This window comes from Chiloscyllium plagiosum, unplaced genomic scaffold (assembly GCF_037043375.1).
Source record: "Chiloscyllium plagiosum isolate Xiang-an unplaced genomic scaffold, Cpla_swu_hap1 HiC_scaffold_28, whole genome shotgun sequence".
NCBI classification, from domain to species: domain Eukaryota; kingdom Metazoa; phylum Chordata; class Chondrichthyes; order Orectolobiformes; family Hemiscylliidae; genus Chiloscyllium; species Chiloscyllium plagiosum.
Window position 1 is genome coordinate 16037712 of NW_028270166.1, and position 14608 is coordinate 16052319.

The 14608-nt window shown below is 41.9% G+C and overlaps 1 protein-coding gene across 3 annotated transcripts in view; it reads right to left on the reverse strand.

Annotated features, from left to right (window-relative positions):
- The window catches only part of LOC122565378 (phospholipid phosphatase 2-like), a 102984-nt gene that overhangs the window by 19360 nt on the left and 69016 nt on the right, over positions 1–14608 (reverse strand). For all 3 annotated transcript variants that reach the window (XM_043721292.2, XM_043721294.2, XM_043721293.2), the window contains exons 3-5: positions 13011–13162; positions 11153–11427; positions 775–832 (exon numbers count right to left, since the gene is read on the reverse strand). In XM_043721292.2, the coding sequence (XP_043577227.1) occupies positions 775–832; positions 11153–11427; positions 13011–13162 (485 nt within the window). The remainder of the gene's footprint in view (positions 1–774; positions 833–11152; positions 11428–13010; positions 13163–14608) is intronic.

A 14608-nucleotide genomic window follows, 5' to 3' on the forward strand; every position in this document is an offset into this window, starting at 1 on the left:
TTTCTAGTGTGTGTCTTGCTATACAGTACACAAGTCTCTTAGCCTAGACGTCCGGTCATGCAGTGATCGTCAACTGGTGCTTCAGCCCTATGTTTGAGCCCTGATGGTACACCAGATTTCTGGCTCTGTCTCCTTATCCTAACGTTTTTAGAAACAGAAAGCAGCAGTGCATTGGAGAGTTCAATACAACAAAGTAGCATTATGATGGGGGTGCAAGGTGTGGACTTGGCTTGTTTCAACAGCTCTAGCTGCCTATTATGAATAGAGAAGTGGATGAATGAGGGACCGGGTGGTGAGATAAGCGGACAAAGTAGGAAAAATGCATTAAGTTAAAACAAAAAAAAATACAGATATATAATACTGCTCAAAATAAACATGGGTAGTTGGCACTGATTGAAGGACGTAAATGGCTGCTGGTGGTTAATTAGCTAAGGTCAGGAGAGATGGTATGGTCAATTGTAAATAGACATTATATACAAGCATTTCTGCCTATTGTATTTCCTGAGTAACTACTCAGCTAAGCAGGTCAGAACTATTTGAGTCTTCCTCAGTTCTGGGGAGCAGGGGCTTGCTGAGTGGGCATTGAATTTCTGATGTGCAATTCTTCCAGAACCAGTGTGTCTGGACTGCAAAGGGGTCGCAAAGCACAGTTTGGGTGTGCTCGGTCTTGTTTGTGTGTACAAAGTTAAGTTAGGGTGAACCACACAACATAAAACAAACAGCTGATTGAAATTACTGGTTTCTATTAAATGAAGAAATCATGTGGGTACTTACTGAAATAAATACCACGCAGTACATTCCAAATGATGAGTGACCGGAATAAAACGATAACCTGTAAAACATTCAACGGTTAGTTAATCAGCTGAATTCAATATCACGGTTTCATGTGTAACAGCTAGGGGATAGGACTGTGCAACTATGAGCTCCTAGCTATTATTGTACATATGCAAGATCTATACAGTTCTTAATAATGAAATTACAGTTACAAGCCATCAATTAATGCATAGAGCATTTGGAATTAACATCTAGAAGCAACTTTGAGTCTCTTTCCAAAATAATAAATCAGATTCCAGTTTACTACCCATCTCATGAAGCTGTGCATTTATGGTTGGTGCACTATTCAATGACAGCTGGCTCCTGTCCCATATTTCATCCAACATTAAACCTCGATAGGGAGTATTAATAGTCCCTTTACTGAGGCGTGGTCACAATTTAACCCAAATCTTGTTGATGCACATTCCAACAAAGGTCAACGGATAATAATTAGGAGTTGGAGCCTTAATTTTTTTTGCCTTGTCTGATCCAAGGACATTGGGGCCATTATAACATCACTTCTGTTGCATCCCACCTCAGACATACTAAATTTACACAGACAACAGGAGGGAGCTAACTATAGGCGTCTTTGAGGCATATTTCGATCAGGATCTCTGCATCAATCCAAGATTTTATCCCATGTGTTGGCACTGGTACCTCAAAAGAGGTGGAGTGCAAAGCATTGCATTAGAGTGGATAGCAATTCGGATTCTCAAAATAGATAATTCTCAGGCACCCTCAAATAATAAACCACTTTGTTATATTCAAGGCTGCAGTTCACTAACACCTTCACAGGAGCAATTAGGATTGCACAATCAATGCTGACTTTGCCTGCACGTCTCAAATCCTATGAAGTAAAGGAAGGTCGGCTACATGTTTATTCAAAAGCAAAAATACTGTGAATGATGAAATCGGAAACAAACAAAAAAAAGTGGAACAATTCAGGCAGCATCAACACAGAGGTAACATTTTAGGTCGATGGCCTTTCCTCAACTAGAGATGCAAGAGTTTTTAAGCCAGTAGAAAGCAGAGAGGAAGGTACGTGATAGGGGGAGAATAAATAAGTCTCCAAGGTACAACAGCCAAAGAGTGGCACCGGATATAGTGAAGAAAAGAGGTTGTGCCCAAATCAGGCATGAATTGTTGCATAAAAACCACCAGAGTGCGACACGTCGGGATAAAGGAAGAATCAAAAGACAACCAACTCAGTAAGGCAAAAGAAAATCCCCACCCATACACAGAATAAGATGTAGGCTGAGGTTATGATCTAAGCTGGTTAAACTCAATGTAAGCCCACAGATGAAATGTAAGTTGCGTGTTGGTGAGCTTTCATTGTGCATCACTGGCAGTTCGTATCGAGTGCACACTGCAACTTTTCAGATGAATACGTTGCTGTGAAAAGCTCAACATAGCCTTTGATTCCCAAAACACACTGTTAGTCACTTGGAAACATCAGGCTGTTGGCTGATTACAGCTTTCAGATGGCAGCTGTTGGCTGTCTTAGGCAAAATGCTGGCCTTGTAATTTAGGGTGATTGCCAAGTTCGAGTGGGATGTTTTCTTGAAAAAAAAGTCTGTTCTATGAATGAGATGGAGCCAGGATGTTTAGTCCCAAGTAGGTGATTGCAGAACACAAAGCCTGGAACAAGGTCAATACAATTGTTGGGCAGAGTCAACAGCAAATAGCAAGGCAATTGATTCCCTTGCCAGTGCAGCTGAAATATAATCTGAAGTCTGAGCCTGGCAGGAGCTCATCCTCTAAGCAGCATCCTGTAAAAGTAACTTGCATTTGTTGAAGACAGGCAGTCTGTGAAATTACTGGATTAAGCTTTCATTTGTTGATGGCTGTTTCGAACAATGAAGAAATGTTACAAATATTTTTGGGAGGGGGGAGAGGTGTGGTCTATGATGCAGTACATCACAAAGTCAGGAATGCTAGAACATACTAAATAATTGCAAATTCCTGCCGATTCATTAAAGTAGTGAGAAAGAATCATTTGTAAGTAACAGATAAAATACTCCCAAATTATTTCCCATCCCTGATGAAGCACTTATGCCAGAAACGTCAATTCTCTTGCTCCTCAGATGCTGCCTGACCTGCTGTTCTTTTCCAGCACCACACTCTCGACTCTGATCTCCAGCATCTGCAGTCTTCACTCTCTCCAAATTATCTTCCCATTGATTTAAGTCCTTGAGGCACAGCCTATAGAATTCTTCTAGTACAACGGTAATGTCCCTACCACTGAGCCAGGTTCAAGTCCCACCTGCTCCAAAAAGTGTGCAATAACCTTGGTTATGGAGAGAGATAGGTGCGCACAACAAGGTAGATTTTATAATTGGGGGAAGGGAAATTACGATGCTGTAAGGCAGGATTTGAGGAGCATACGTTGGGAGCATAGGCTGTCAGGGAAGGATGTGGTGGAAATGTGGAACTTTTTCAAAGAGCAGATACGACGTGTCCATGATATGTATGTACCTATCAGGCAGGAAAGAAATGGTCGTGTGAGGGAGCCTTGGTTGATGAGAGAGGTTGAATGTCTGGTAAAGAGGAAGAAGGAGGCTTACATAAGGTTGAGGAAACAGGATTCAGACAGAGCAGTGGAGGGATACAGGATATCCAGAAGGGACCTGAAGAAAGGGATTAGGAGAGCTAAGAGAGGGCATGAAAAATCGTTGGCGGATAGGATCAAGGATAACCCCAAGGCATTTTATGCGTATGTGAGAAACCTGAGAATGACGAGAACGAGGGTAGGTCCGATCAAGGACAGTAGTGGGAGACTGTGTATTGAGTCGGAAGAGATAGGAGAGGTCTTGAACAAGTACTTCTCTTCAGTATTTACGAACGAGAGGGACCGTATTGTAGAAGAGGAGAGTGTGAAATGGACTGGTAAGCTAGAAGAGATACCTGTTAGGAAGGAAGATGTGTTGGACATTTTGAACAACTTGAGGATAGACAAGTCCCCCGGGCCTGACGGGATATATCCTAGGATTATGTGGGAAGCAAGAGAGGAAATTGCAGTACCGTTGGCAATGATCTTCTCGTCTTCACTGGCAACGGGGGTGGTACCAGGGGACTGGAGAGTAGCGAATGTTGTGCCCCTGTTCAAAAAAGGGAATAGGGATAACCCCGGGAATTACAGGCCTGTTAGTCTTACTTCTGTGGTAGGCAAAGTAATGGAAAGGGTACTGAGGGATAGGATTTATGAGTATCTGGAAAGACACTGCTTGATTAGGGACAGCCAGCACGGATTTGTGAAGGGTAGGTCTTGCCTTACAAGTCTTATTGAATTCTTCGAGGAGGTGACCAAGCATGTGGATGAGGGAAGAGCAGTGGATGTAGTGTACATGGATTTTAGTAAGGCATTTGATAAGGTTCCCCATGGTAGGCTTATGCGGAAAGTCAGGAGGCATGGGATAGAGGGAAATTTGGCCAATTGGATAGAAAACTGGCTAACCGGTCGAAGGCAGAGAGTGGTGGTAGATGGTAAATATTCAGCCTGGAGCCCAGTTACAAGTGGAGTTCCGCAGGGATCAGTTCTGGGTCCTCTGCTGTTTGTAATTTTTATTAATGACTTAGATGAGGGAGTCGAAGGGTGGGTCAGTAAATTTGCAGATGATACGAAGATAGGTGGAGTTGTGGATAGTGAGGAGGGCTGTTGTCGGCTGCAGAGGGACTTGGATATGATGCAGAGCTGGGCTGAGGAGTGGCAGATGGAGTTCAACCCTGCCAAGTGTGAGGTTGTCCATTTTGGAAGAACAAATAAGAATGCGGAATACAGGGTTAATGGTAGGGTTCTTAGTCAGGTGGAGGAACAGAGGGATCTTGGGGTCTATGTACATAGATCTTTGAAGGTTGCCACTCAGGTGGATAGAGTTTGTAAGAAGGCCTATGGAGTATTATCGTTCATTAGCAGAGGGATTGAATTCAAGAGTCGTGAAGTGATGTTGCAGCTGTACAGGACTTTGGTTAGGCCACAGTTGGAGTACTGTGTGCAGTTCTGGTCGCCTCACTTTAGGAAAGATGTGGAAGCTTTGGAGAGGGTGCAGAGAAGATTTACCAGGATGTTGCCTGGAATGGAGAGGAAGTCGTACGAGGATAGGTTGAGAGTTCTCGGCCTTTTCTCGTTGGAACGGCGAAGGATGAGGGGTGACTTGATAGAGGTTTATAAGATGATCAGAGGAATAGATAGAGTAGACAGTCAGAAACTTTTTCCCCGGGTACAACAGAGTGTTACAAGGGGACATAAATTTAAGGTGAAGGGTGGAAGGTATAGGGGAGATGTCAGGGGTGGGTTCTTTACCCAGAGAGTGGTGGGGGCATGGAATGCGCTGCCCGTGGGAGTGGTAGAGTCGGAATCATTGGCGACCTTTAAGCGGCATTTGGATAGGTACATGGATGGGTACTTAATCTAGGTTAGAAGTTCGGCACAACATCGTGGGCCGAAGGGCCTGTTCTGTGCTGTATTGTTCTATGTTCTATGTTCTAACACCTTGAAAAAGGTGGATAAGAAAATAACTAGAGAACACTTCTGAATCAATGCCGGAAAGTGATGCCATGACAAAAGTGCTCCGCTGCCAATGTGGGAGGTCTATCCCATGGAAACAAATTAAAGCACATAGGATCATAGAGATGTACGGCATGGAAACAGACCCTTCAGTCCAACTTGTCCATGCTGACCAGATACCCCAACCCAATCTAGTCCCACCTGTCAGCACCCGGCCCATATCTATCCAAACCTTTCCTATTCACATACCCATCCAAATGCCTTTTAAATGTTGCAATTGTACCAGCCTCCACCACTTCCTCTGGCAGTTCATTCCATACACGTACCACCCTCGGTGTGAAAATATTGCCCCTTAGGTCTCTCTTATATCTTTCCCCTCTCACCCTAAACGTATGCTCTCCAGTTCTGGACTCCCCGACCCTAGGGAAAAGACTTTGTCTATTTATCCTGTCCATGCCCCTCGTGATTTTGTAAACCTCTGTAAGGTCACCCCTCAGCCTCCGACATTCCAGGGAAAACATCCCAGCCTGTTCAGCCTCTCCCCATAGCTCAAATACTCCAACCCTGGCAACACCCTTGCAAGTCTTATCTGAACCCTTTCAAGTTTCACAACATCTTTTCGACAGGAAGGCGAACAGAATTGCACGCAATATTCCAACAGTGGCCTAACCAATGTCCTGTACAGCCGTAACATGACCTCCCAACTCCTGTACTCAATACCCTGACCAATAAAGGAAAGCATACCAAATGCCTTCTTCACTATCCTATCTACCTGCGACTCCACTTTCAAGGAGCTATGAACCTGCACTCCAAGGTCTCTTTGTTCAGCAACACTCTCTAGGACCTTACCATTAAGTGTATAAGTCCTGCTAAGATTTGCTTTCCCAAATTGCAGCACCTCGCATTTATCTAAGTTAGACTCCATCTGCCACATCTCAGCCCATTGGCCCATCTGGTCCAAATCCTGTTGTAATTTGAGGTAACCTTTTTTGCTGTCCACTACACCTCCAATTTTGGTGTCATCTGCAAACTTACTAACTGTACCTCTTATGCTCGCATCCAAATCATTTATGTAAATGACAAAAAGTAGTGGACCCAGCACCGATCCTTGTGGCACTCCACTGGTCACAGGCCTTCAGTCTGAAAAACAACCCTCCACCACCACCCTCTGTCTTCTACCTTTGAGCCAGTTCTGTATCCAAATGGCTAACTCTCCCTTTATTCTGGGAGACTTAACCTTGCTAACCAGTCTCCCATGGGGAACCTTGTCGAATGCCTTACTGAAGTCCATACATCTACACGCCGGAGCCTGACCTAATAAAATGCAATGTGAAATAAATATCTGCATGGTGACTGGGGGAAAAATAAACAACTGTGCTGCTCAAAGCAACTAGATTGACCAGGCGGACAATGAAATTAGCTCATAATTTCAGGTCACTTGGATATAACAAAGAGCCCCTCAATGACTCCAGGCATGCAGACATTAGCCAATCTAGCTAAAGGCAGAACGGACAGGCTTGGATGTTGGTGCTATTTCCCAGAACAGGTTTTAGGTGTTTAAGTATGGCCGTCTAAAATATCTGACCCTGTTCAGTATCTTCAATCTCAGCTTAACAGCAAGACACCAAGAATGTCAGTTGCGGCATCTCTGTAATCGTGGCTTTGTGGTTTGTTTTTAAAAACAGGTATCCTTGGAGGTCACCTGGATGCCGAGTGAGTTGATACCTCACATTGAGCAGTGGGATTGCTCAGTGACATACACGTGTGTGCTTCTCCAAGTATTCTCCCCAGGTATAAACATTCCAGAGTGAGGTCAAAAATACTGTTCCACAAAAAGGGCAAGAAGGGCCTACAAGTTATGGACCTGCTGCAATATCTTGGAAACTTTTATTTTTTATTTAACACTATTTTCCTAATCAAACTGTCCAGAGACATTATTACATACCTCTACAGGCGATGGGACTTAAGGTGAAATTCCGTTCAGTATTTGAATTATCTTTAATCCTTACCTGCATTAATCTTTTCGTGCTATGTTTACTAAAATGTTTAATACTACCTAATATATTAAATGACTCTTATGGTGTGGAGGTATTACCCCCACCAGGAGGACTATGTTCAAGTCCCATCTGCTCTGGAGATATGGCAGATCTGAACAGAAAATATCAAAATAATTCAGCTGCAAACTTTACAATAAATGGCAGAATGGTTTGAAGCACTGGGATTCAGAGGGACCTGGATGTCCAGGTGTCCAGATCCCTGGAAGGTCATCAAGAAGGCATACAGCATGGCTGCCTGCATTGGCTGGGGCATCGAATTGGCAAGTTATGTTACAGCAGTATAAAACTTTAGTTTGGCAAAATTTGGAAAATTGCACGCATTCTGGTCACCATACTACCAGAGGATGTGCATACTTTGGAGAGGGTGCAGAGAAGGTTTACTAGGATGTTGCCTGGTCTAGAGAGTTTTAGTTATGAGGAAAGTTTGGATAAACTTGGATTGTTTTCACAGTGGAAAGACAGAGGCTGAGGGGCAACCTGATAGAGGTCGACAAAATTACGAGAGGGTGGATAGTTAGAGGCTTTTTCCCCAGGGTGGATGGTCAACTACAAGATGGCATAGAGGTAGAGGTAATGTGAGAGGGGGAAAGTTTAGGGGAAGGAAAATTTTTCACACAGACACACTGCCAGTGCAAGTGGCAGAAACAGGCACATTAGTAATGTTTAAGGCATATCTTAAGAGACACATGAACAGGAGGTGAACAGAGGGATAGAAACTGCACATGGACAATAAATAGCGGGTCTAAATAGGGATTAGGAATCAGTGTAGGCTTGGTGGGTGGAAGGCCTACTCCTGTAATGTATTGAATTGAGAAATTACATGTTTTGCTTCAATACTAAAGTTTTGCGGCTGCTTTATTTTAAAATTGAACTTGGTGGAAATGAAAAATAAACAAGGTTACTTATGGCCACCATCTAAATTCTTAGCTCATGTGGCACTGAGAATCAAACCAAAGGACAGTGGATGTAGGATATCTAAAATAAAAATAAAAGGTGCTGGAAAAACTCAACACATCCAGCAGCATCTGTGGAGAGAGAACCAGAGACAACGTTTCAGCTCTTGATTTTTCTTCGACACTGACAAACCACTGAGGAAATGTCTTAAATTGTGTTTGTGAGAAAGCCAGAATGTCTTAATTATTGAAGTGCATCAAATCGAACTTCGATTGAGTAATTGGTGATGAATAAGCTTGAAATGTGACACCGTGCTTCCAGTGTTTAAAGCATCAGGTAGGCTGAAGGTGTACAAGATGCATCATCAGGTTGAAGGTAGCTGCCCGCATAATAAAGAAGTTCAAACCTTGTACATTCTTGGTGTTAAGGCTAGATACAAGAAGAAGCATCTCAATTCCAGGGCTCAGCCTAATGGGATGAGCAGGAAGACAGCTGGCAGGAGGGTGGGGGAAAAAGCCTAGGAGGGATAAGATTCTCTGATGGTTGCAAGACAATGTCCCCACCAATGGAAGCTCAGGAGCCATGTCTTACTCTCTGCAATCTAAAATGAGGAGCGGGCAGGTGTACAGGCCTCGAAGACAATGTTAATAGATAACCAGACTGGTTCAGTAATGGAACCAGGAGGCCAACACTCTAAGGACAGAGGTTTTCTTCCCAATTTATTTCAGACAATCCTGAAAGCCAATTTCCAAACAGAAACGGAAACTCTATTTGGGCCTTCAGAGCCAGAACAGCAGATTTGATAGGCCAAGTAGCCTAATTCTGCTGCTTTTCTTAAGTCGTAGCTGCTTAAATTCCACCGATACCCCTAGTTTTGAAGGTGGGGTTGTGCTGCAGAATGACGAACATCCCAAACCTTGTTCATTCTGGCGCCAGACAAGAACCTTTGGGGACGCATTTCAAAGCTGAAAACAGAAACTCCACTTGAATCAATTCCTCAGCAGCTTTGTTTGGAGACTCTTAAAATTGGTAAAGAAATTGTGTGCATTTGTCAGACATATAACTGACCCAGGTAATTAAAAAAAGTACACACTGTGGACTGGATTGGAGACTCCTGGGCCTACAGAGATCTAGAATTTAGCCACTAAATCACTGATCCAGTATTTACAGACAAAACTGCCCATAAAGAGCAAATTGCATCACCATTTCAACATCATGGATTATGGAATAATTGAGCCCAGTATGAAAATGTAATGGATTCACTTCAAGGAAAGTAATCATTGTTCTTTCCATACACGCTGTTCCAAAACTATGCTGATTATGACAGCCAGTTTGATTTGGCAAATAAGCATAGGGTTAAAGTTAACCAGCTGTATTTCCGAACAGAAGGATGCACTGACAGCTATTAAAGTTGCAGAGGTAGAAGTGAACAGGTGAAGAAAAAATGGAACTGGTCTCAGTTCACAGAATTAATATGTTGGCAAAATAACATTGTCCATTTTTCCTGATCATACTTGCCAAAGGCAGTGAGAACTATCATTTACAGTATTCATAGCCGTTCAGGCAAAGAAATATAATCAGCTCATATTCAAAATGCAAATTGACAACAACAGCAGAAACAAGTCAAAAGACATTAACAAACTGTTTATTTTATAATGGACCAGAACTCGGACAATACATTACAGCATTGCCAATATTTTCTTAAGGCAAATTGGTGTTGTTTAATAAAAAAGAATTGCCACTATCTTTAAAACACCCAACAACTTAAATATTAAAAATAGAAATTGCTGGAAAAGCTCAGCAGGTCTGGCAGCATCTGTGGAGAGAATCAGTGTTAACATTTCGGGTCGAGTCATTGGAACTGAAAAATGTTAACTCTGATTTCTCTCCACAGATGCTGCCCGACCTGCTGAGCTTTTCCAGCAATTTCTATTTTTCTCTGATTTACAGGATCCGTGGTTCTTTTGGTTTTTAACTTAAAAATATTAAGCAAGTTTCTTTTTCCTTTCGTAATTGCCCCTGAACGTGTGTTGGAATTGGAATTCAATATCAATTGTGGAACTTAAAAAAGAGAGTTCCATGAGATCCGTGACAAATGCAGGTTCCAAAGATTCCTAATTTGAATTGCAAGTACTATTGTGTTCTGAGACTTAGTCCATTTTGATGTGGACGAACTCATACAACATGGAAACAGACCCTTCGGTCCAACTCACACATGCCGACCAGATATCCTAAAATCAATCCAGTCCCACTTACTAGCTTTTGGCCCATATCCCTCTAAACCCTTCCTATTCATATACCCATCCAGATGCCTTTTAAATATTGTAATTGTATCAACCTCCACCACTCCTTTTGGCAGCTCATCCCATACACATACCACCCTATGCGTAAAAGAACTGCCCCTTTACGTCCCTTTTAAATCTTTCCCCTCTCACCCTAAACCCAAGCCCTCTAGTGCTGGACTCCCCCACCACAGGGAAAAGACCTTGTCTATTATTGGCTGAATGTTAGTTCTATGAAAAGGTTAATGGAAGTGACCAGTACCCCAGGAGGAGGAGGTTGGAAGAATACTTTTAATTCAGTGAACTTGGTGATCACAATTACCATATGTACATCAAAAATAGCTGAATATTTCATTTCTAAAATAAGAAAGTTTTCAATTATTTCCTGAGTGGAAAGGATAGTCACCATTTTAGCTGATGTATGTGAATTCATTTATAATCTACTACTATACACCCAACAAAAGGCTGGCAATTCTTCTGCTATTGCTGAAATGTTAACTCAAGGTTCAGCATTTGGTAAAAATCAAAACTATTTCCTTTTTTTGTTTGGTTATGGATGGAGTAAAGTTTTACTGTGGCTTACATATTGATGAGCTACATACCTTGCCTCTGTGACATCTGCAGCTGGCCCTGTGCAACTGTATGACTGGACGTACTGTGAGCAGTTCACCGATGACATATTCAGTTTACACAATGCCAAAAAGTTTGGCCGAAGACGTCCAACGGTGTATTTTGCAATGTAAGTCAATGACAGGCTCAATGAAGCCCCAAACACGAAGGTTCCCACCACCTTGTACAAGGCAGCCAGATAGTTATTGAATTCAGATCTTGAATACAATAGTTTTAAGTGAACCATAAATGCTTCTCCAACAGCAACCTAGATAAAGAAAACAAACAAATGAGATACACTGAGGGACTCGACTTTTACAGTATTGCAAGATGTGAGCTTTCAGGGTCCAACAGCCTGAAAACAATTCAACATTAACAGAATATGAAAATCACTGACTAGAGGTTCCACAATATCTCACCAACTTGATCCATTCAATGGGATGGCTCCCTGATTCTACTTGGAGATAATGAAGACTGCAGATGCTTGAAAGTCAGAGTCAATAAAGTGTGGAGCCGGAAAAAGCTAAACAGATCAAGCAGCATTAGAGTAGCAGAGGAGTCAAAATTTCAGGTCGGGACCTTTCATCAGGAGGGTCTCAATCTGAAACATCGACTCCCTCACTCAACCAATACTGATCACGGCCAGCAAAGTGACAGGAGTGCACAAGGTGATTCTGAGCTTGGGAGAAGTTAAAGCAACCAGGGATAGCATTATCACTAGTGACTGCTGTCCAGGTAAAGCTTGGTCCTGACTCGAAACGTTCACCCACCTGCCCCCTAACTCTAAACCCCAGTGAATAAATTGCTACCACTCATTACAAGAATGCCACATGAATAACAGCCAATTGGGCCATGTATCAGAGGGCAGAAGCGGATGGTGGAATTTTCCTAAAGCAAACTAAGTTCATTCTTGAAAAGCAGAGGGGAGAAGATGGAGCCAAAAATAAATTACCAGCCAACAGTCAACATCGATGGTCTTTCTTTTGTTGAATTGTGTTGAGTGTTGTTCTCAACAGCAGTTGGCTCATCATCCTTTTTATTGATTACAAAAGATTGGCCAAATTGTATACAATTCAAAAAAATCAGCATACTTTTCCCAAATTCCATGTATCATGATCAATTAATGATGCCTTTCATTCATATCCACTTATGTCCTTTAGCGATGGAAATCTGTCACCCTTACTTGGTCTGACCAATAGCAATCTACTTGGCTTTTAACTGCCCTCTGAAATAGCCCATCAAGATGCTCAGTTCAAAAGCAGTAAGGGATGAGAAAAACAGTTTGTTTCGTCAATGATGCTCACATCCTATGGAAACAAAATAAAACAACTCTTAAAGGCAGAGCCTAGAATGAGATTGTCTCATTATTGTATTGTAAGGGCACATCCAGCTGGAGTCACCAGACAGTGAACAGAAGCAAAACTGTTGTCAAATTTATTTTCACTTCCCTAGCCCAGACATGACAATGGCCAAATGCAATGCTGCAGTGACCTGTGACCAAGGTTTAATTAACATAGCATTCCTCTAGTCTGAATTCAACACCTTCTGGTCCACCTCATCAAGTTCCATACCAATGTTTTACTTTTTTTTTATTACTATCGTATGTATGACCTCTGTCATTGATGGAGGCATCATGGTTGGGCAACTTATAAAACTTTTCACTCTATTTTTCAAGTAAAAGTACATCTAACAATACAGTTCTATTGTATTTGAACTGATGCTTATCACCACTGAGCTATAGGGAGTAGCTGCCAGATTTTCAAATATTTTCAGGCAAGAATTTATTACTGATTTGTATAAAAGAATGCACTCCAGTGGAATTTATCACAAGTAGCAAATGCAGTCACTTACAATGATGATGGAGACTGGAATAAGAACTGCTGCCATCAGCCAGTGTGAAATGGTATCCTTTTTATACGGATATTTTATGCTGTCGTCATCACAATAAAATCCTTGCATATTTGGTTTAGCCTTTAGCGTCAATATGACAAATGGTAACAATGCTGTGGACAGGAAAATTAAAAAAAAAAAGTCAAAGAATCATCAGAGACAATTGTGCATTCTTGTCCATTACATCACCGTGGTACACCAGATATATAGGTGAAGCCCTGTATCATCACCTCTTCAGAGATGTACTCAGACATGTTATCAACCTCTGTAGGTTGAGCATGTGCACACTTCAGTAAGTTCAGATCAATATTCAAGCAAGAGAACGTTAACAAGCTTTAACATACCCAGAACTATATACAAGCAATAAGGGAGACCAACTCTGGAACCCATAGGCTCAGGCCTTAGTTCCATGAGACCTGGCACTTTAGAAACAGCGCTTCAAGTGTTAGCAATGTAATCACGTTCAAGCCAACACACATCTAATATGTTCACACTGTAGAAACAGCATTCCCAATTCCTCTTTCGCTTTAGAGCAAGTTTGTGTTGATGAAATGCAGGTTATAGTAGAATGACCTGTAGCTGACACCCAAATGCAACTTACCATGAAACTTTGCCATATTTATATCTACCACGATTTAACCTAGAAGCAGATGGATTTACATAAGAATAATTTGAACCTAAAACAACTACACAGAAACTGGTATCCCATCACCAAGTCACCCTTTATTTACATCTGCACTGAACATGGGCTCTGATCAGCCAGCTCAAAGACAATGCCAAGACTGAAGAGACTGTTCGAATCTCCTGTCTATATCTGTCAGCCAGAGCTCCCTGATTGGGATTGTTAACCTGGAACAATCTAGAATCTTCGTCAATGAGATCCATGTGGCCCTGGTTCTAATCACTACAGACATTAGAGACAGGAACCTGCAAGGTGAGAGCATCAGAAAGTTCGATGGAAGTCAGGAAAGCGAAAGTAAAAACGAGAGTTTGTGAAGACAAACAGCTATAACAGAGCAGATTCAGAAGAAAACCAAGATATTATTCAGTGCCACTGAGTCCTTGTGAGACAGAATGCTACTTTAAAATGATTTTATTATGCCTCATCAAAACAAAGACCAAATCCGCAATTCTACAATATACTACACAGCAATTCATCTTCTGAAGAAAGGAAACTAAATAACCAAATGGTTATGCTATGTATCCACCGATGGTATCAGTCATTTGTCTGAAATATAGTAGGTACTGCGATTATCAGGGACACTGGAGAACATTAAGCCCATTCAATGGAAGTGGAGATTAGGTTGTTGACCGGAGACTTCTGCTCAAAGAACATTTTAAAAAAAACAAAACACTGGCAGAATACAGGAAACACTGGCAATGTTAAGAAATTGTTTTTCTTGGATCCATTTCATGATTTATATTGACAACTTTTCAAAGTTTACACATTTCTGGAACGCTCTTCAAAGCCTCAGTAAAGAAAAACGCAGATTCTGCACAGAGTTTTGTTCCTGAACAGACCTCAATGGCAGGCTGCTTGAGAACCCCACGGAAAAACT